Below are 20,365 nucleotides of genomic sequence, written 5' to 3'. Positions count from 1 at the left end.
ACAATGCTAGTTTACTATTGGCTATTGCAAATTGAAATAGCCAATAGTAATGTCCCAATGCTTTTCAATGGGAAAATTTCTTTTTTTTTTTCTATTCTGACATCGATCGTGTCAGAATAAAGAAAAAAAGACACAGCAATGTTTCTTTTTTTTTTTTTTACAGCAGCAGAGCCGGACAATAGGAAACTATTGGGCGGAGCTAGCTGTCACTGCTAGCTCCGCACAATCATTTGCTATTTACTGAGGGACCGAGCACAACAGCCGAGCCGAATGCCGCTCGGCGGCATTCGGCTATTCACTCACTGCTGTTCGGGATCTTTAAGAATAGCCCGAACAGCAGTGAGTAGCCTGCCGGAGGTTCGGCTCAGCCGATCCAGATGTTGGATCGGCTGAGTCAAACTGAGCATGTTCGGCCGACCCGAAGCCACACGAAGCAAGCCGATGTACGGCTGATTTCAGCCGATGTACGGCTGAAATCAGCCGTACCAGCCTGAAGTGAATAGCCGAACATTGTTCGGCTCACTTCACTTCAGATCGGTCATTCACTCGGCTGCCCTCGGCAGCTTCGTGAATAGACCCCTATGTGTGCTACTCCTTGAACCAAAGGCTATTAAGTCAACTGCAGCTAGAAAAATGTACCAGGAAAAGTTTATGCTTCTGCTTCCATCCAGTGCCCAATCATGTGACTTGTGCAGAGGCAATGGCCATGCGGTCTCAGCCAGTCAATCGTGGGGGGCAAACATTAAAGGCAGGGACAGTCAATAGTTTTTTGTGAGTCCACCAGGATTTTTTGTGGAAATGTCTTCACTAGTGAGAAAAAAACATTTAACCTTCCTGGCGGTAATCCCGAGTGTGGCTCGGGGTTAATTTTCAGTTCCACACACTCAGGATTACACTGTAGCGTCGCTTACCTTGTCCCTACGAGCCCTGCTGTGTCCTCCGGCTGATGCTGCCATCCGTCTTCCTTCGGAACCGGCGGGAAATTCTAAAGTAAAAAATAGAAAGAAAAAAAATAGAAAAAAGAAAGAAAGAAAGAAAATACTGAGATAATCAGATCGCCAGGGAGGTTAAACAGAAAGTGGTCAAATGTATGTATGTTGTGCTCCCCAACACTAGAGCAATAGTAAGAAATGAAAGCTGTTTGTGTTGACCATCATAACCAATAACGTTCCAGCTAAGTATGTTTAGTGCAAGTCAGAAAATCAAAGTTGCTCTAAACCCTTGGTTCTCAACTGGTGGGTCGTGACCCAAAAGTGGGTTGCGACCCTGTGTTCAGTGGGTTGCCACATGTCTTAAACTTTTCTAGGTGAGAGGCTCCTCTGCCTCCCCCTAGCACAGCACTGTCGGTTCTCGCACCAAGCAGCCATGCTGCTCGGCGCAGAGTATCAGCTTAAGGGGGGGGGGGGGCTGGATCTATGGCCACGAGGGAGTTCCATCAATTGGTGCATTGCTTACAGCTTCCTTGCATGTTCTGTAGAGGTGCCTGGACCAGAATAAAAAAATCACGTTTCCTTTGAATGGCACCCCAAGCGCACCTCCCACCCACAGTTCAATTGCCTGCACCAGAAAGTGCAGTACCGCAATGGCGTTCTTTCCATTACAGTGCGACTTGAGTCATAACTTAATGACAAAGGACAAATGTGGGTCCTGAGGAAGAGAGCTCCACTCTTGTGATTTGAATTGTGCCACAGTTATGCATATACCTGTACTGTATATAACAACATATACTAACGATAGGTCTTATTTTCATGTGTCTTCAGCTATATGTCGCTATGCGCTAGGGATGCATGAAAGGACAATACGTGATGAGGATATCACTGCTTCTAGTCAGTGGTATGAGTCAACGGGGCCACATTGTGCAAGGTACGTGTTCTGCTTTAAACAGTGCTATATGTAGATACATGTATATATATATATGATTGCAGTGAATGTTGGAGTCTTGTTTGTTTTAGAAATGCAGTATTAACACTGTTGATCAATCCTCAGTCAAAAGGCGCTTGAAAAACAAAACAAAAACATATAATATATTGATGTCTCTGTCCTTGAGATTTCCCATCACTTCCTGTCCTGGATATCACCTAGGGTTCTTACATACACATGATGAGGGGCTCCAGGTTTTGAGTTTGTAATCTTTGTTGTTTTTCTCAGAATCTTAAAGCAGAACTATGGGGTTAAGGCTTTTCCCCATAGTTCTCATAACGGTAACAGGAGGACACAAACTAGCGTCCTCCCGTCACCCAAAGCTCAGTATACCGCGAGCTGTAGCTCGCGGTATACTGAGACGCTGCAGCCGGAACGGATCCCGACAATTATGTCTGGATCCACCCAGCTGCGTGAGTGACAGCCGGCTTTGCCTATCTAGAGGCAGAGCCAGCTGTACCCGCCCCCTCCCCCGTCCGGTACACCAGTCAGCGCTGGAGGATCGGACAGGGGAGGGGGGAATACAGTCACTCCACTGTTACGGCTCTCTGCCGGCACAGGATCGAGAAGTGAGCGAGCGCCGCTATGTGTTCGCTCACTTCCCGATCTACTGAGCCGACCTGTGACAGTCTCATTGTCACAGGTCGGCTCAGATTATGAGGCTGAGTGAAAATCACTCACCTCATAATTCTCCTTTAATGTAGTATTAAACACTCAAACTTTTTTCAATAATGAACACAGATCAAAAAATATACATCGACCACCATAGTATTTATTTACATTTTTGCCCAAGCACTTATAGTCACCATGCACTTATAGTCACCATGATTCCAAACAGCTGGCATCCCTGAACTTCTTGTCCATTACAGGATCACAAGGGACAAAGCAGTCCATATAATAGCTTGGACAAGGGAGGAGGCAGGGTTGGGGATAGGGAACATGAGAATGGTTTGCCTTGCTGTGTCTGTGTGTTTGTGGAGGCAAACGCAGCTTACTAGCACACACAAAGGTGGCTCAGTAGGACCCTGCAAGGAAAAGTAGCAACCCTAAAACAAGATACCAGGGCCAGTACTCAGGGGGTCAGCTAATCCAGTAGAAAACTAAAACTTCTATTGCATCATCTATTGTAAGTAAGTCAACATTTGAAAGAGCTTAAAAACCTTTTGACTTTAATATCACTTTAGTAAGTCCTGTTCTGGAGTCTGAAGCATTTGTAGAGCTTTGGGTGGGATAAAGCCTCATTTCCTAGGTTCACATCATACCAGTTAGCCAGACCTCATTATTTAGCTGTCCACAGGTCTTTTTATTTGTGAGATGACTGATGCTCGGGGCTCTGTTTCTCTATCTCTCTCTCTCTGCTGCGTGAAAGGACTGAGTGCTGACAGAACATGGAAAAAGGTACATGCACTGTTTGTTTGTTTTGGAACCCATTAGAGGGCACCCTGTTAGTCAGGAACTGATATAAATTTAGTCAGTGGCTAAAATGTGCAGATGTTTTGTTTGTTTTATGGTATGGACTTCCTATAGAACGCCATCCTGCATTTAACCATGTTTGTTTGCTGCCTTTCTGAATATAAGTGGAGGACAAACCTGTTTGGACTGTTCCTGGATGTCCTTGTCTCATGCATGGGTTACTGCTGCTACTACTATTTGAGCCTGTTCTCCTTACAATAGATAGCAATAACATTTTAAATCCATTTAGATGAAATAAATGTATGTAAAGTTTGGGAACTTCTCTTTGATTGCTATGAAAACAATTTGTATATTGTACGACTGAAGGCATTGCCTTTGAGATGCAGATTACAGAGACAGGAGGCCCTTAAAAAGACCTTGTCAAATAATTAATAACTCTCTCGAACTGGCACTTATCTCCATGGTCCCAGCATCTCTCATTAGATCCCCCTGACCTAAAGTGACAATTTCTCTTTAATGGTTTTACTATGGGACCCCATCACACATAGTTACTGTATATAACACCATAATATCAGAGTATTACTATGGTAAAAGAACACAATTCTTAGGAGCTGGTTCAGCAGATTGTAGTTTGTCTATGTGTCCAGGCTGCCAAACGCGATAAAAGAGGTGAATGGGACCGGGCCACAATCCCCTTTAAAGTGTCAATAAACTCTGGAGTTAAATCTTAAAAATTAATTTACATTCAACACGTGTGTTGTAAAGTATTCAGTGCTCCAAGCTCACTCCCATGATGGACTACAATTATTCTGACTCCGATCATTGTGATAGCGAAATATATCCCTTGCTGAGACCTCTATGCCTGGCCTGTATAAGCAGATATACTCACTGCGGACAATCCTCGTCAGATAGCTGAACTCGTCAATACCGATTCATTCAAAAGAGGTGTTTGATGAATGGATTCAGCTTGGCAGTTGGATTGTTTCTAGCAATGCCTTGCTTGTCAAGAATACATCTCATTGCTATGCTAGAGATGCTTTGTTCTGCCATTTGTAGTGGAATCAACTCACTTTGAGCAATGTCCTTTGCAGAAAGATGGTTTTGGCATATGTGCCAGTCCTGACAGTAAGCATATGTGGACTTAGTGCGATAGCAGTGTGTAGCATGGACTAAGCTTGTAGTACTGCTGTCAGGCCTTGTCCACTTGGTGAAATGACAGTCCAAGATAAATCCTTGTTCCGATCGTGGGGCGGCACAACAATCTCAAGTTTAGTTTAATAATTTGTATTGAGATTATAGTCCATCATGAGAACAGGATTGGAGCGGTGGCTACTTTACAACACACGCAGGGACCATGGGGAACAAAAGTAGCCACCCTCCAGAAGGAAGAACAGCATGAAGTGTCAGCATGAATTCAGAGATGATTTGAGGATCTACAGCCGAGTGATACACAAATAAGATACATTTTTGTTCATAGTTAAGGAACATGAATTCATTTTTAAGCTTTAACTCCTGAGTTGAGTGTCACTTAAAGAATCACGAAAAAATTGCATTCAGGAGGCAGCAATATTGCCTCATGAACGCTGGGCTGCCACTGCTCAATTACCTGGTGAAAAGTGATCCACCACGGATTGCTTTTTCAAGGGCAGTGGAGCCTGCTGCCAATCTAGACAAGGCCTAAAAGTGGAGAATGGAGCCATTCGCCATTCCTCCGCTAAGCCTATAGTAAAACTGCACCCAAAAGTAGCCAGTCACAGAGTTAGAACATTCCCAGAACGAAGTCAACCTGTAGCCTTATAGAACATGTTACAAATGTTTCCATAACTGACCACTATTCGTTCGCTCCGAAAAAGATGGCAAGTGTGAAAACAAGGTTGTCTCAGACTGTAACCATTATTTAATTCCACTTCAGTTTCCACTGCACTTGTCCGTCTGACACTTACACAATGTAATAAGTAACTTTATCCTTGAAAAAGAATAGGACGTCAGTTTGGAAGAATGATGTCAATGGACTTTAGCAGTAAATGTGAAATGTTTCCTTGTAGTTTCTGGATGTTACTGTTCCCTGGAGAAGAAAAGTCAGATTTTAAATCACACAAATCTGAGTCTCTGGACTTTGTGTACAGTGCTAAACAACAAATGCTATGTTTACTCTACAAACACGGCTATTCACATTATTTCCTTCCTTTGTAAATTAACCTAGCAATGTTCTTTACTCCAGCAATATAATATATAATATTTAGTTGTAATGAATGTTGAAATTAAATTACAGTTAAATTACAATTAAATTACAGTGATGTCACTGATCTCTAGTGAATGGATAGGCTGCATGCTCAGCGATGTCACTGGTCTCTAGTGAATGGGTAGGCTGCATTCTCAGTGATGGTCACCAGTATCTAGTGAATGGATAGGCTGCATTCTCAGTGATGTCACTGGTCTCTAGAGAATGGATAAGCTGCATTCTCAGTGATGGTCACCAGTCTCTAGTGAATGGATAGGCTGCATTCTCAGTGATGTCACTGGTCTCTAGAGAATGGATAAGCTGCATTCTCAGTGATGGTCACCAGTCTCTAGTGAATGGATAGGCTGCATTCTCAGTGATGTCACCGGTCTCTAGTGAATGGATAGGCTGCATTGTCAGCTGTGTCACTGCTCTCTAATAAAAAATGTCATTTCTTTGCATTGTTCTCATTTGCACCATGGCTATAAAATCCTTAAAGGAGAACTATGAGGTGAGTGCTTTTCACTCACCTCATAGTTCTAGCCGACCTGTGACAATGAGACTGTCACAGGTCGGCTCAGTAGATCGGGAAGTGAGTGAACACATACCGGCGTTCGCTCACCTCTCGATCCTGTCACGCCTCTCTGCCATGACAGGGGAGGGGCTGGATTCCCCCCTCCCCGCTCCGATCCACCAGCGCTGACTGGCGGAACAGATGGGGGAGGGTGCGGGTACAGCTGGCTCTGCCTCTAGATAGGCAGAGCCAGCTGTCAGTCACGCAGCTGGGCGGATCCCGGCACAATTGTCGGGATCTGCTTCAGCTGCGGCGTCTCAGTATACCGCGAGCTACAGGTCGTGGTATACTGAGCCTAGGGTGACGGGAGGATGCTAGTTTGTGTTCTCCCGTTACCCTAAGGAGAACTATGGGGAAAAGCTTTAACCCCATAGTTCTCCGTTAAGAAGGTATACTATATGAAAGAAAGGAATACAGTAACATTAACTCTAGGGCTCCAGTAAACTTATATCCCGTGTCTCTTCTGCAGGCTTCAGCGGGAGGAAGGTGATGGGGCTTGGTGCCCTGCGGGTTTGCTTCAGCCAAAAGATGTCCAGTTCTTACAGATACATCTACACAAACTCTATTTCATTACACTGATTGGAACTCAAGGACGTCATGCTCGAGCCACCGGTAAAGAGTTTGCAAGATTCTACCGTGTGGACTACAGCCGGAATGGAGAAAGGTGGCTTTCGTGGAAGGACCACCAAGGCCAGCAGGTGAGAAGTCTAGTAGTCGTACAGGCAGGAAGATCATATTCTTTAATTAATTGTAACCTCTGTCATCTTTGATCAATGCAAAACCTGCCCAAACTACCATTTTGTAATGTACATTGTATATTGTTAAAATGGAGCTGATGGGAGATTGGACACCATGGATCCCTTTGCTCTTTTTACCTTAATAGTAACATTGTTCCCCATCAAATTTTGAGGACTTCAGACATTTTCCTAGCTATGTTCTGGGGAAGAGAAAAGGCATACGTTTCTGTATTAATTTCTTAGGGTGATAATGCTGTTTCTCCAAAGATACAGTGCCGTGAGGTAACATTTTGGCCCTAGAACAGGAATCATGGTATTGGCAGAATCACTAGTTGAAAATTCATCTTCAACATATAAGGAATGGAAAGCTGCAATACATTTGATTTTTGTTCTTAGGTTTAAACCCATATGTATCACATGGCCATCTATAGCAATATACTGTATCTTTGGAGTATGACATAGAGGATTGTGATCGAAGAACATTAGATTACAAGATTACTGAGAGCATTACACCCCTTAATGATTGCTTTAGCAAGACCAGAGTTCTTAGACCACAGTATTATGTTCCCTGTTGGCAAACAGATCATCACAGAACCATTGACCACTGAACAGAATGTGTTTGATGGGATATATCTTAATATCTGAGCAAAGTCAAATATCTGGGCAGCTACTGAAAGATGTTGTACATTAGGAATTAAGCACCTAACCCAGTCAAGCAATTTGCTAATTACCCAAGCAAACTTGGGACCTCTTTGTCAACTTCCATCATCCCTTTTTATGTCATACTATGCAGGAAAAATTGCCCAAAGAAGCAAATATATCCAAGGGGATCTTCCTAACTACCCCTTGAGCCTATATGGTTGCCAACTCAAAGGCCATGACTGGTAAAGAATGCCTGTTAAGGCTTAAGGTTCAACTATGTCTACTGTATTCACCTTCACTTAATTCTGACTGATCTAGGGTTTAGCCAACTCAACTGCAATGCTAACATTGGATCTTAGGTGACTTGTAAACCCTGAAGACACAGCCGGCAAAGCCAGCTTCCCATCTGGCCATTCAAACCACAACATGCATGGTCATCGTATTCTCAACAATATAGAATAGCTAAGCAAGACCCATTACATTTCTGGTATGCCAATGTAGGTACAGTGTCTTCTTCTCAAAGGGTACACCTCATTCCTCTGTCACGGACAGCTTTGACCGTTCCTCGTCCACGTAGGTTAAATAAGAAACAAACACTGTGCACAGCTTTTCAAAAATAACATCATCCAAACTACGACATCTTGTGCGATTTCTATAACCGCAGAAAGGCCCTGAATCGTCAGCGTTGTGGTGACTGATCTGTCACATATCCTTGACATAGCTTCTGATATGTCTCATCCAGCCAAAGTGAATGATGACCTTGCTTGTTTGTGAGTAACCAGCTAACTGAGTTTCCCAATGAAAAGGTTTATTTATTTTACACAAAGTACCTTAATAGAGAGAAGATGCCATGTGATGTGAGGTAAAATGAAATAAAATACGAGTGACTGTCAATAAACATTATAATAGATAGATAGATAGATAGATAGATAGATAGATAGATAGATAGATAGAAAGATAGATGCATAGATCAGATATAGACAGATAGATTTAATTTTCTGTTTTGATATACATTTTCAGATAATCAAAGGCAATGTTGATGAGTATGAAGTGGTCCTGAATGACCTGAGACCCCCAATTATTGCCAGTCACATCCGAGTCATCCCTGTCACCGAGGTCCCCATGACCGTGTGTATGAGGGTAGAGTTATACGGCTGCGGCTGGTATGGTAAGCAGGCTCAACTGTACTAGATACAAATTATAACTATAGTGGTTTTGATAATTATTATTTAAACTTTTTTTTAAAGTTTAAAATGTAAAAAATTATGCTTTGAATACAGTATTTTTTTAAATGTTATAAAATATTTCATAAAACAATTACTAGATGTACAGTATATGTTATTCCTTATAAATAAAAGAAAGCCCAGCACTTTTAAGAAGGTCCAGCACTACTTGCATCTTTTCTGGCAAATTGGGTCAGTGCACAAATTGAGATGCTGTAATTTGTATTGCCATAGGAGAAGGTAGTGTGTGTGGGGGGGGAGGGGGATGTTTCCTCTAAATAATTTGTCTCTCTTTTTAGCAAAACAGCTGCTGCAAAAACCACTTTTCCCAGCTTTCTTAATTTATAACACCATCTTGTACCTGTATAGACTGATTAAGCTACAGTAGAAGAAAAGAATAGCAATATACAAGATGTCTTTTAGCATAACAGTTGCCATTTGCTAATAAAGAAGGGCAGAAATGAACAGAGGGCAGATCAGGAAAAAACTGTTGTCATAAACATTATCATTAACATTAGTGGTTTTCTATCATGCTGGAAAATTGATTGTTCTCTGTATCCCACACAAGAATGGCCTGCTCACTGTGTATAGACTGCAGCTGTATGTACCCTGGCATATTCAAAGAGAACACCAGTGATGCACAGTTACACCAGTAACAGGGACATCTCCCCCAATTAAAAGCTTGTGCTCAGATTTTCTAATATAAATTTCTGTTGTTCTAGATGGTCTGAAGTCCTACAGTATTCCAGAAGGAGAGACCTATATGGCTCCAGGGCATCCAGTAGCATATCTAAATGACTCCACCTATGATGGATACCTGGAGAAGAGGTATGACAACCCATTCACAAAATTGAGATTTAAAGCCTAGTTCCAACCACTGCTTGTGGTTTTTTTGTTTGTTTGGGGGGATAAAGCAGTAAGGAGCTACAGCCTGTGGCAGGATTTTATTGCTGTCTTTGACTCTACAGGGCTTGTACCCCCTCACTTCCTGTCCAAGGATTAAGTAATAGGAAATTGGGAAACAAACAAATAAAACATTTGTTTCGGTAAAATTGGACAAGATTAGATCTTCTGGCACTGTCTGCGTCCCAGTAACAACACTGCCCATTCCTTCGACTGGTGTCACAGGGACAGGAAGTCAGTGAAAATCTTCCAAAACAGGGTCCCTGCCTGAAATCCTGGCAGAAATTATTTTTTAAAACCCTAAAAAAAAGAATTTGCTTGGAGTTAGGGTTGAAAAGAGATTCATGACATGACTGAAAGGAGAGTTGACACTTTTGAAAAAAACGTATTCATTACTCTAAGTTCATTTTTGTAAACTTTTTGGCTACATGTTATTTGCCAAACATGGTTCTTTTCAGACCTTCCTCTTTCCATAGAAAAAGTTGGCTTGTTGTCTTCTTGGGAGGATGTCCGTAGACCAGACTCTCAACCAAAAGTCAGCCCAACTAGTTCTGTGTTAAGAGGTAGCTGTGTACATAGACATTATTGTCAAATAACATTCATCAAACATCAGTTCTCACACCAAACTAACTAATGAACAAGATATTTTACAGCGAGAGGTCCGCTTCAAAAACAGAAACTGTGATGATCATCAGATCTTAGTGCCATTTTTCTACCGAAGGATAGAGAATGAACGCACATTCCTGATTGGCCAAGGCTATTTTTTTCCGTATTACTAATATGCCCTATTGCCTGTCATCACTACCAGAAAAAATATTGACAACCCTTCCTCAAAAATCTCATATGTTTGAAACGCAGGCGGCTTTTTGACGGTTTAGGACAGCTGACGGATGGTGTGCTGGGGTTGGACGACTTCACACAGAGCCACCAATATCGGGTCTGGCCAGGCTATGATTACGTTGGCTGGAAAAATGAAAGTACGCGCAACGGATATGTGGAAATAGAGTTCCAGTTTGATAGGCCGAGAAACTTCACTTCCATGAAGGTAAAACATCTGCCTACATATATGACCTACCTACCTTTCTTGCAGTGGTCTTGTTTATGCAGTATGTCTGAAATTAGTATTATATTGTTCACATCAGCCATTTATTTCTTTTTTTGCTTCCATTCTCACTGTTCTGAATATGAGAATTAAGGTAAGTATCTAATTCATTGTTCTAAACAATATTTACATAATGCCTGCAAAATCAAAAAGTAGTGAATGCCTAGGCAAGTTGTCTAATTTAAAAAGGGTTAGTCCCAAAAACGATTATTTCAGGGTTTGGTAGATAATGGACAATTACACCACCTGGCAGCTCTTCTATCTCTCTGGAACCCTATTTGTGAGATCTCTGCATCTTCTCTGAGTTCCCAAGTCTGCCCTTCTACTGTTACCATATGAGGGGTTCCCACTCTCCCCACTGGATTTTTACTTTTTATCATAGGGAATGTATCAGGAGGAGCATAAATACACAAATGTGTAAGAGAACATTCAAATTCCCAGGTAGACAGAAATGAAGGCAAGAGTATTCAAGATGTATATGGCTCTCTTTTGTTCTATTAAATATTCTATTGAAAGTGTTTTGTTATATCTGTTTAGTAAAATAAAAAAATCACTGTTGACCCTGCCAGAAATCTTGTGAGCGGGTAACATCCTGTGCTCTCTGCCTCTGCTGGATGTTATCAGTTAGTATTATCCCCAGCTATCTCTGAGAACTACAGAGCATTTTCCCCTAAATATTTGTAAAAAAAATAAGACCTGGATGAATGAGAACCTTCACAGACATCTTCCACTAAAGTTATGGAGAAGGGAAAAGGGGGTGTTCTCTAGCCCTGTCCTAGTGTGATAACACTGCTCCTCTATAGATACACTGAGTGCACGCTGTCATCCTAGGACAGTAAGTACGTATGTTACTAGGAGGCTCTCCATGTAGAAATAAAGGAAAAAAGACTAAAAAAGAAAACTAACACAGTCAACAATTTGAAGGACTGGTAAGCTGCAAAATAAAACGTTTGGAATTAGGCTTAGCCATGCTTTAAAAACTAAATGAAATGCAAATTAAATATAAGAACAAATACATTAACATCCTTTCTTAATATCTTTTTTTAATTATTATTATCATTTTGGTGAAATCAACTTGCTATAGCCATAAAGCCAAACATGAGTGATGGCATATCCTGTTTTCCCAGGTCCACTGTAACAACATGTTCAGTAAAGGGGTGAAGATCTTCCAGAGGGCGGAGTGCCTCTTTAAGTCACGCCAACAGTCTGACTGGGGGCCAGATTCAGTGGGGGTGGTGACAGTGCTGGATGACAAGAACCCAAGTTCACGGTTCGTCATAATCCCGTTACAGCAACGAGTGGGGAGCTTCATCCTTTGTAGGTTTTACTTCGCTGACACGTGGATAATGTTCAGTGAAATCTCCTTCCAGTCAGGTAACGCATTGCTGATGTTGAATCAAAACACAAAACATTTCAGAAAAGCAGCTAATAAAAAATATCCCCCAGTCTTGTACAGTCTTGTAATTTTGTTGCTGATCATCTTACTCTTCCACAGATATGGACATTGCAATGCCCACCAGTGTCACTCTGGCTCCTACTACTGTCCAGGCAGCCACCACTGAAACCCCGTTCCTCAATACTACTGAGAGAAATTTGGGTGAGTGTAAAACACTCCACTATTCGCCTATGTATGAACTTCTTTATAGATCAGTGGAAACACTTTCATTTGTTGTTGCGTTGCTTAAGTGAAATCTCCTTGAAAAAAAAAATGTAATATTTTTTTGGGGGGTTGGATGCATTTAGTGTTGTTAATTTGATTTAGTGTTTTGGGGGCTTTTATTATTATTTGTCAACTGTCACTTTAAATCTTCTACGTTACTTATTTTTACGCTGTTTTTTAAGGTCTGTAAAAAGACAATGAAATAATGAGCCTAAAAAAGGACAATTTTTTGGCGCAAGAACGTGTCCAATAGAGTTGAAATGAGCTTCCATATACCTCAGATGCCACTTAAAACCACTAAAAACCCTTGATGTTGCCTTCCTCAATGATCTGCAAAAATCTATGAATTGTCACTAAAATTTTGGGGCGATAAAACCTCTCCATTACGCTCATTCCTTATCTGTGTGTTTCAAATGCCTTACTGTGGCCTCCCCTAGTAAAATTACTTTCCAAAATATGACATTAAATGCTCAAGTGTTAACAAAAGAATTTTTAGCAATTTGATTAGTGGCCTTCAACAATCAAAAGACTGACTATGTGGCTAAGTGTATATTTCAATAGTATCTTTGCGATGACCTTTATATCTCAAGTGATTTTGTCAATAAAATCTCTATCTATGACCTCCAACAGTCACATGTTTAGTAAAGACCTTCAGCAATCTGATGCCTGTAGCCTTCAATAATCAAAAGCCTAACTATGAGCTTTACTAATTAAAGTGACACTAAACTCAGAAATCAAATCTTAAAAATACATTTAAGTACCTTGACTATTAAAAAAATCAGGGAACGCTTAAAGACAGTCAGGGTGGGAGATAGACGGACAGGTTGTGGTAAAGAGTTCCAGAGGATGGGAGAGACTCTAGTGAAGTCCTGGAGGCGAGTATGGGAGGAGTTGACTAGGGAGCTGGAAAGCAGGAGGTCTACATAAATTGGTTCTTACCAAATGAGGTATAAGAGAAAGAATCACACAACTAGTAATAAAAGCAATTAATTGTACATACAATCAGGTGAACTTGCTTGGCAACAATGTTATATCTCCAGGGAGAAAATTGTAAGTATAGAACAGTGGGTAAAATAACAACCTCCTCGCCATGGAGGTAAACATAGGTTGGTGCAGGGTCATCCTACCCCCCGGACATGTGGGGGTGATAAGGAATGTATACATATTTATTAATGGGAACGTGAGTGAGTGAATCAGAGGACGTCCAGTGGGCCCAAGGGATTTGTAAGTTTCGCTAATATCACTTTAAGTGTCTATGATCCCCCATAATATCTCTGCTATGGCCTACATCACTTGATTGCAAAAATTAAGATCTTCTTAGTTCAATGACTATAGACTTTGACAATAATGTGCCTATCATTGACCCTCAACTCATATTTAAAAAGCTATATCCCACTGAAGACTATAGTAATTATCTATTTTTAAATCCTAATTGTACCCATTACTTTTTAGGTTTTGGATACATTTGGGGAAATTTCTGTTAGGATTTTTAAAATTCTATGTGACCCCCATTTTTTAATCCCTGACTCTTTATCAAGGAAGGCAAAACACTTTTTTGGAAGTTTTACCCTTTCCCCTGGTTATGCAGATCATCATACGCTCTTTTTTTTCTTTTATTAGCAAGAGTTTCAGAACTCCTTCACAAACTCCTTCATTGGGCGACAGTGGATGTGACTAGTAAAAAAAAGGTAATAAAGAGCATATGATGAGCTGGTGAACTACTTATCCTTTGTGACAGTGCTATCTGTCATTGATCACTGAAGCACTTGCGTACTAAAATGTTTGGAGAGCAACATGTTCATTTTTTTACGGTAACCTTTACTCACCCTACTAAAATTAGGTTTTTGCCTGTGACCCCATTGGAAGAACTGCTCATCAATTCATGTCCTGACATAAAGTAAGGGAAAATCTCCCCACTAGGAACCCAACAATGAAAGAGTTGGGCTATAAGCCAGAAACTTAAGAACAATTACTATTTTCTTTTTTCCCCGCTGGACGCTGCTCCGACTCCCAGCGGGGAGGAGAGAAAGTGACAGCCGGCCGAGCGCTGCGGAAGGAGTGCGCTGTGTTTGTGGGTTTTTTTGGGGTGGAGGGGGGGCCCAAAAAAAAAATCTTGCACCAGGGCCCTTTGTTCCTTAGCTCCGCCACTGCTATGTAGCTTATTACAGTAGAACCTTCTTAAAACAGAAGGTATGATTCCATCACGCATACCAAAACTAAGTGGATTATTACTCATTGCAGGACAGTGGGCATCCTATTGGCTGCATTTTGTTTTGTTTGTTGCGTTAGACATCGTAATGAATTGGGTCTTCAAGGCCCATGCCCTTCCATATATCATTAACATTCTCTTTTGTCTTATTGTTCTGTTTCCTAGAAACCACTTTCCCGTTCACCATCAGCCGACCCGTGGTCAAAATTGATGAGCCTAAAACATCCGTTCTGATTGGCTGTTTGGTGGCCATAATTCTCCTACTTATTGTTATAATAGTTTTAATCCTGTGGAAGCAATACATACAGAAGCGGCTGGAAAAGGTAAAAAAAAACAGACCACAGCTTTCAGTTTATTACCCTGCTGATAAATGTGTCACATAGTTTATCCACTAGGTTTTTGAGCAACTATTTCACAATGGAAAGTCCCTCAAAATATGTTTAAATCAAATTAGCATATACTTCTTTAAATATACTGGAAGAGTCCTTCTGTATATGAAGAACTGATATACTTTGACCTTCTAGGCTCCACGTCGGATTCTGGAAGAAGACGCCACTGTTCGCCTTTCCTTCTATAGCTACACAATTGGCAGCAACAACCAGACTCAAATCCACCAGTCCAACCCAACATATGAAAGGATATTCCCTCTGGATCTTGACTACCAGCAACCCACCAAACCACTGCGCAAGCTTCCCGAACTATCACAGAGTGCTGAGGATTCAGGTGAGAGCCCAGGCAGGCATTAATGTCTAGGGGTCTTTTGTGGCCCCTTTCAGCAACTTCATCCGCTAATGTAAAATCATGATAAGATCTAGGGTGACATTGATGGAACTGGGAGCCAAGCAGCTGATGATCACTGTCAGTTGATAGTGTATGCTTTTTCATAAATCATTTGCTGCCTAAGCTCTTAGGTTATCCATAGACATCAATTTCCCTGGTTAAATCAGCCTGTTACAATGAACTAAATCCTAAATGTGTTCCCAGCCTGCAGCGGAGACTACGCTGAGCCAGACCTGACCAAGTCCACCCCGCACCAGGGATTTCAGAACAGCGTCCCTCACTACGCAGAAACGGATATTGTCAATCTTCAGGGGGTGACAGGGAACACCATGTACGCTGTGCCTGCCCTCACCGTGGACTCGCTCACTAAGAAGGACATCAGTGTAGGCGAATTCCCACGCAACCAGTTGCGGATGAAAGAGAAACTTGGCGAGGGTCAGTTTGGAGAGGTAGGTTGAACAAATAAATGTCCAGGCAAAACAAACAAGAGTCACAAACATGACCTGCTACTCCACATGATTTGGGAATGCAGGGCTTCACCTGGAGTGACAAAATAATAGTTTACAAAGTGAAAAAACAAAAAGGCTGTAGTGCACACCAATGTGTCAAACAAACGAGATTGCCAAACATTGCTGGGATTTATACCCTCTCATGTTAAAAAAACAATGGTTGTTAATCCCACCTGTTTACTATCAGCCAATGAGGATGCATGCATTGGGAGGTGTACTTTCTATCTCTCCCTCCTCTATTCATTATTATTCATAAGGAGAGATGTGCCAAGTGCAAGCTTATTGAACTTCATGGGTGTCCAATGGCAGGGAGCCCATGAAGAACTCTTGAATGGGAGGGACATGGTGCCTCCTACCTGTCTGTCTGGATAAATATGTTCATGATATGTTCATGAGTGGCCAGATTATTATGAACACCTGACGTTGGTAGGCTATAATTTTGCGCTGAAGTTGCTAGAGGGTCAGGCCATTATAAATAGGGAAGCAGGTTGTTTACCACGACAGTAGAAGTGATTTTTTTCTGAAGATATGGGTAAACAACGCGATTTAACAGCCTTTGAACGTGGGATGATTGTTGGCGCTCTCAGCCATGGAGCGAGTATCAGCAAAACAGCAGAATTCGTTAAATGTTCAATAGCAGCTATTGTTAAAGTGTTTAAAGACTGGACTGTCAGCCGAAAATCTGGGTCTGAACGTGCGAATTGTGGCCGTCAGCGACTAGTCAATGTTAGGGCAGAACGGAGAGTGGCAAGACTGGTACAAGACAACAGAAGGGCAACAGTGCAGTGTCAGATTCCTCGCATCACCTTTCAACATCTCGTGGAGTCACGAGGCGGCCCAACTAAGTCATCTCGTGGAGTCATCTCGTGGCCCAACGTAGTACTGATGGGGTGGTCATAATAATTTGGCCACACAGTGTATATCAAAATCAGCACTCCAATAGGCTATGGGTTATGTTTTTAAAACAGGCTTTAGGCTTGTGTTGAAGGCATCAGTGTGACATATGTTTGACTGGTGACAGATGCATTTGACCTGCTTCAAACAGGTTTTGTATTTCTATAGACTTATATGAGACAAACCCCATCTGATGCAAACAAAAGCCAACAGTGAGCCATATGCTATCTGTCTATGACCAATACACATTTTCCATAAGTGGCATGGCCATACAAGAGATTCTGATTTGACAAGATCATTAACTTGTTTGCTATATGTACGTAAGACTAAAGACATAAAAATATAATTACTAAGTACAAAATGCCAAAAAATCTTGGCTTATTATGCAACAGCTTTTAGTGCAGATCTTATGTGATCTTTCCTATTTGCTGGTGAAACACAGTAATCCACTTTGGAAAGGGGTGTGTTTATATTTTAAAAATAAAGGATACATGTTACAAAACAAACACCTAGGCAGCCATTGGAGACCATCTCCTGAAAATGCTGCAAGCCGGACTGTCACCCTCTAGTTTAAAGCCTAATTCTATCTTGGGTACGATAAAAATAAATGAATCCACACACAGCTCCTGAAAATAAAAAAGCAGATCTGGCTGCTATATTCCCCCGATCTCCAGTGCTGTCCAGTGCTGATGCACTGATCCAGCAATCTTCTTCCAGGTAGAATGATACCAAGCACAAAGGCTCTGCCCTCACCCTCGACTCACAGGAGAATACTGCAGCGCATGAAGCCACATAATGCCACTCTGCAGCATTTAGGAACCTGTCATCTGGTAAATTTCTCTGCACTTCCTGCCCCAGAAACACAGCAGGAAGTAAGTTGAGATTTTGCTAGTAGTGAGTGCATAGCCCCTCTTAGAGTTGTCACCAGAACAGATGTCCCCATTTGAAGATTCCCCCTCTAGTTCTTTTCTGGAGATAATTCTTTCTGGAGACAATTTTCACCAGAACCAATAGTAAAGATAAATCTCCCCAGTGGGGACAGAGACAGCAATAAAATCTAACAAACACTTCCACACTCAGTGAAAAACAGGAAAATAAAGTTTTACATACACTTTCAATATATTTGATCCCCTGGCTCTGGAACAAGTATGAAGCCAATGAATAGCCATACTTATCTAGACCAGTAACTCAGAGAGTAATGGGGTCAGCATTGGCAGTCTATACTGTATAGTTTTGTTTCTTTAATTGGCTGCAGTACCGCCTTTTAGCCTGCAGATGTCACTATTAAACAATTTCTATACAGGAAAGATTCAAATGGCAGCTAACTAACCATTTTCAGATGGAAAAACATTGACTTCACATTTTGATGAAAGGAAATAAATCAGAGGGAAATTAGTCAAGATAAGTAGGCTGTACACAGAGGTGATTTTGCTGCGTGGGTGCCGCTGTCAGCACCACTCCACCGGGCATCCCTCAATCAGCTGATAAAATTAGGTCGGAAAATTGTCAGCGGAACAGAGCATTAGTCAGCTCCTATCTCCGTTCGGGTATTCTGACAGAGGCCGGTGGATGCTGTCAGAATACAATAGAAACAGCAGGGGATTCTTCGATCAACACTCGTAAGCATTAATGGAGGAATATGTTCTATTTTTTTCATTCAGCCCGCATGTTGAATGAAAAGAATAGTACCGTGTATACCCAGCTTAACTAAACTTGGTTATATTAATATCACAGTGCAAGGCCACTAGCAAGTAGCCTTTATCGGTCTGTCCACTCTTAGGTAAAGAATGTTGCTTTCTGATTGATTGGTTGCATTGTATTATAAAATTGTTTTAATAATTCGTGTCTATATTTTACTCCTTCCTGTCACAGGTCCACCTGTGTGAGGTCGAGGGGCTTCAAGACTTTCTGGAAATGTCCTCAAGTGACTGCAGCAATCAGCCCGTTCCGGTTGCCGTGAAGATGCTGAGAGCCAATGTTACCAAAACCGCTAGGTATAAGATTCACCAATGTCTGTGCTATCACATAGTAAGCAGACTGTTGCTTTTATGTCAAACATCACAATGAATCTTTCAGGAGATGGTAAAACGTATTAGTAAACAAATGCATATTAGTGGAACACATACATGGTCACTAACCATAACCCCAACTAGAGACCAGCCAGCCTTAGATTTGGATAATGAAAAAAGGCATATTAAGTGACCCTGGTTCCAAGCATCGTCCTCTGTATAGTAGTTCTCGCAGTGTAATGTTGAGAACGTTATTTTAGAACGGGAAGCTATAGTGCAGTCGAAATGCTTGTTAAAGCAGTGATAATCATATTAAAGGTTGTTTTGCTCGACCCAGGGTCATTAAAAGGGTTTCCTGGCTAGTGGTTGATGAATTCATTTTTATGAGTGTTACTTTTTAGAGTTGTAGTACATCCTGAGGCCAGCCAAGCATTGCTTGTTTTAGCAAAACCAGCACACACGTTGCTTGCAGGATTCAGTGAAGCTTATACTGTCAGGATGCCTGCATTGCATTACAAGCACTAGAATACAACATCTCTTTCTAAGATGCTTTGCCCTGCATCCAAGCAGGACCATGCTCCTTGTACGGTTCACTGAACCTTAAGAGCTGCATTTGAACTGACAATGTGAGTCCTGTTTGAGCTACACTGAGCACAGCTAGATACAGGTGGGGTTCAATCATAGAATGCCCACATACACTTAACCCCTTAAACGTCTTAACAAGCTAAACTCCCCAGAAATGTTTATAATTGCTCTAGTAACCTCAGTTGACTGTTAGTTACCGTTTAAAACCTAAATTCTGCTTTAAAACTGTTTGAGACATGTCTATTTCATTAACACCCTTTTCTCCAAACTTCCAGAAAAGACTTTCTGAAAGAAATAAAGATCATCTCTAGGTTGAAGCATCCAAACATTATTCGCTTGTTGGGTGTCTGCGTCCGGGATGACCCCTTGTGTATGATAACGGAGTATATGGAGAATGGAGATCTCAACCAATTTCTCTCCCAACGAGAGATCCGCAGCCAGTTCACCACTGCTAACAACATCCCGTCTGTTAGGTGGGTGCCCTCCCTCATTCTTTCATCGAGCATCCTTGTCTGTAACAAGCACAGTTCTTATTAAATTATTATACTTTTTTACAACTGATAAAAAGGTTAAACTGACATTAGTTTGGGGGGAAAGACTTGTACCACTACATTCCTATTAGTTTAGTTTATATAAGGTCTGCTATTGCATCTGCAGAAACGATTGATTATTTTCATTTTGTCAGGAGATCAGATCTTCCACCCACTAGATAACATGATAGAAAGATACCAAGGCTCTGCGCTTCCTGTAGGCTTGTATTCATATTGTGAAATTGATGGTTTTCACCTTCTTTATGTTGCTTATTTGTATACAACCATTCTTTGGTTTATCAAGAAAAAAAAATTAGATACATTTGAATTTTTGGAAAATTACATTGATGCAGTGGCGTAACAACTGGGGGGGCGGGGGGGTCGTTCGCCCCGGGCGCATAGATGGCGGGGGGCGCCTGCCGCAAGCCGGGCCGACTGTCACCAGAACAAGGCA

The 20,365-nt window shown here is 41.5% G+C and overlaps 1 protein-coding gene across 1 annotated transcript in view; it reads left to right on the top strand.

The window, feature by feature from the left end:
* Positions 1-20,365, top strand: part of LOC108788260 (discoidin domain-containing receptor 2-like) — a 56,269-nt gene that overhangs the window by 33,571 nt on the left and 2,333 nt on the right. The window contains exons 3-14 of the mRNA XM_018558001.1: positions 1,761-1,863; positions 6,598-6,826; positions 8,528-8,675; positions 9,453-9,558; positions 10,492-10,678; positions 11,863-12,109; positions 12,231-12,332; positions 14,770-14,927; positions 15,129-15,327; positions 15,589-15,833; positions 18,660-18,781; positions 19,657-19,854. Of these exons, the coding sequence (XP_018413503.1) occupies positions 1,761-1,863; positions 6,598-6,826; positions 8,528-8,675; positions 9,453-9,558; positions 10,492-10,678; positions 11,863-12,109; positions 12,231-12,332; positions 14,770-14,927; positions 15,129-15,327; positions 15,589-15,833; positions 18,660-18,781; positions 19,657-19,854 (2,044 nt within the window). The remainder of the gene's footprint in view (positions 1-1,760; positions 1,864-6,597; positions 6,827-8,527; positions 8,676-9,452; positions 9,559-10,491; positions 10,679-11,862; positions 12,110-12,230; positions 12,333-14,769; positions 14,928-15,128; positions 15,328-15,588; positions 15,834-18,659; positions 18,782-19,656; positions 19,855-20,365) is intronic.

Source organism: Nanorana parkeri, unplaced genomic scaffold (assembly GCF_000935625.1).
Source record: "Nanorana parkeri isolate BGI_ZX_2015 unplaced genomic scaffold, ASM93562v1 scaffold315, whole genome shotgun sequence".
Lineage (NCBI taxonomy): Eukaryota > Metazoa > Chordata > Amphibia > Anura > Dicroglossidae > Nanorana > Nanorana parkeri.
Note: the sequence above shows the minus strand (reverse complement) of the source record. Positions and strands in the feature narration are given on the sequence as shown.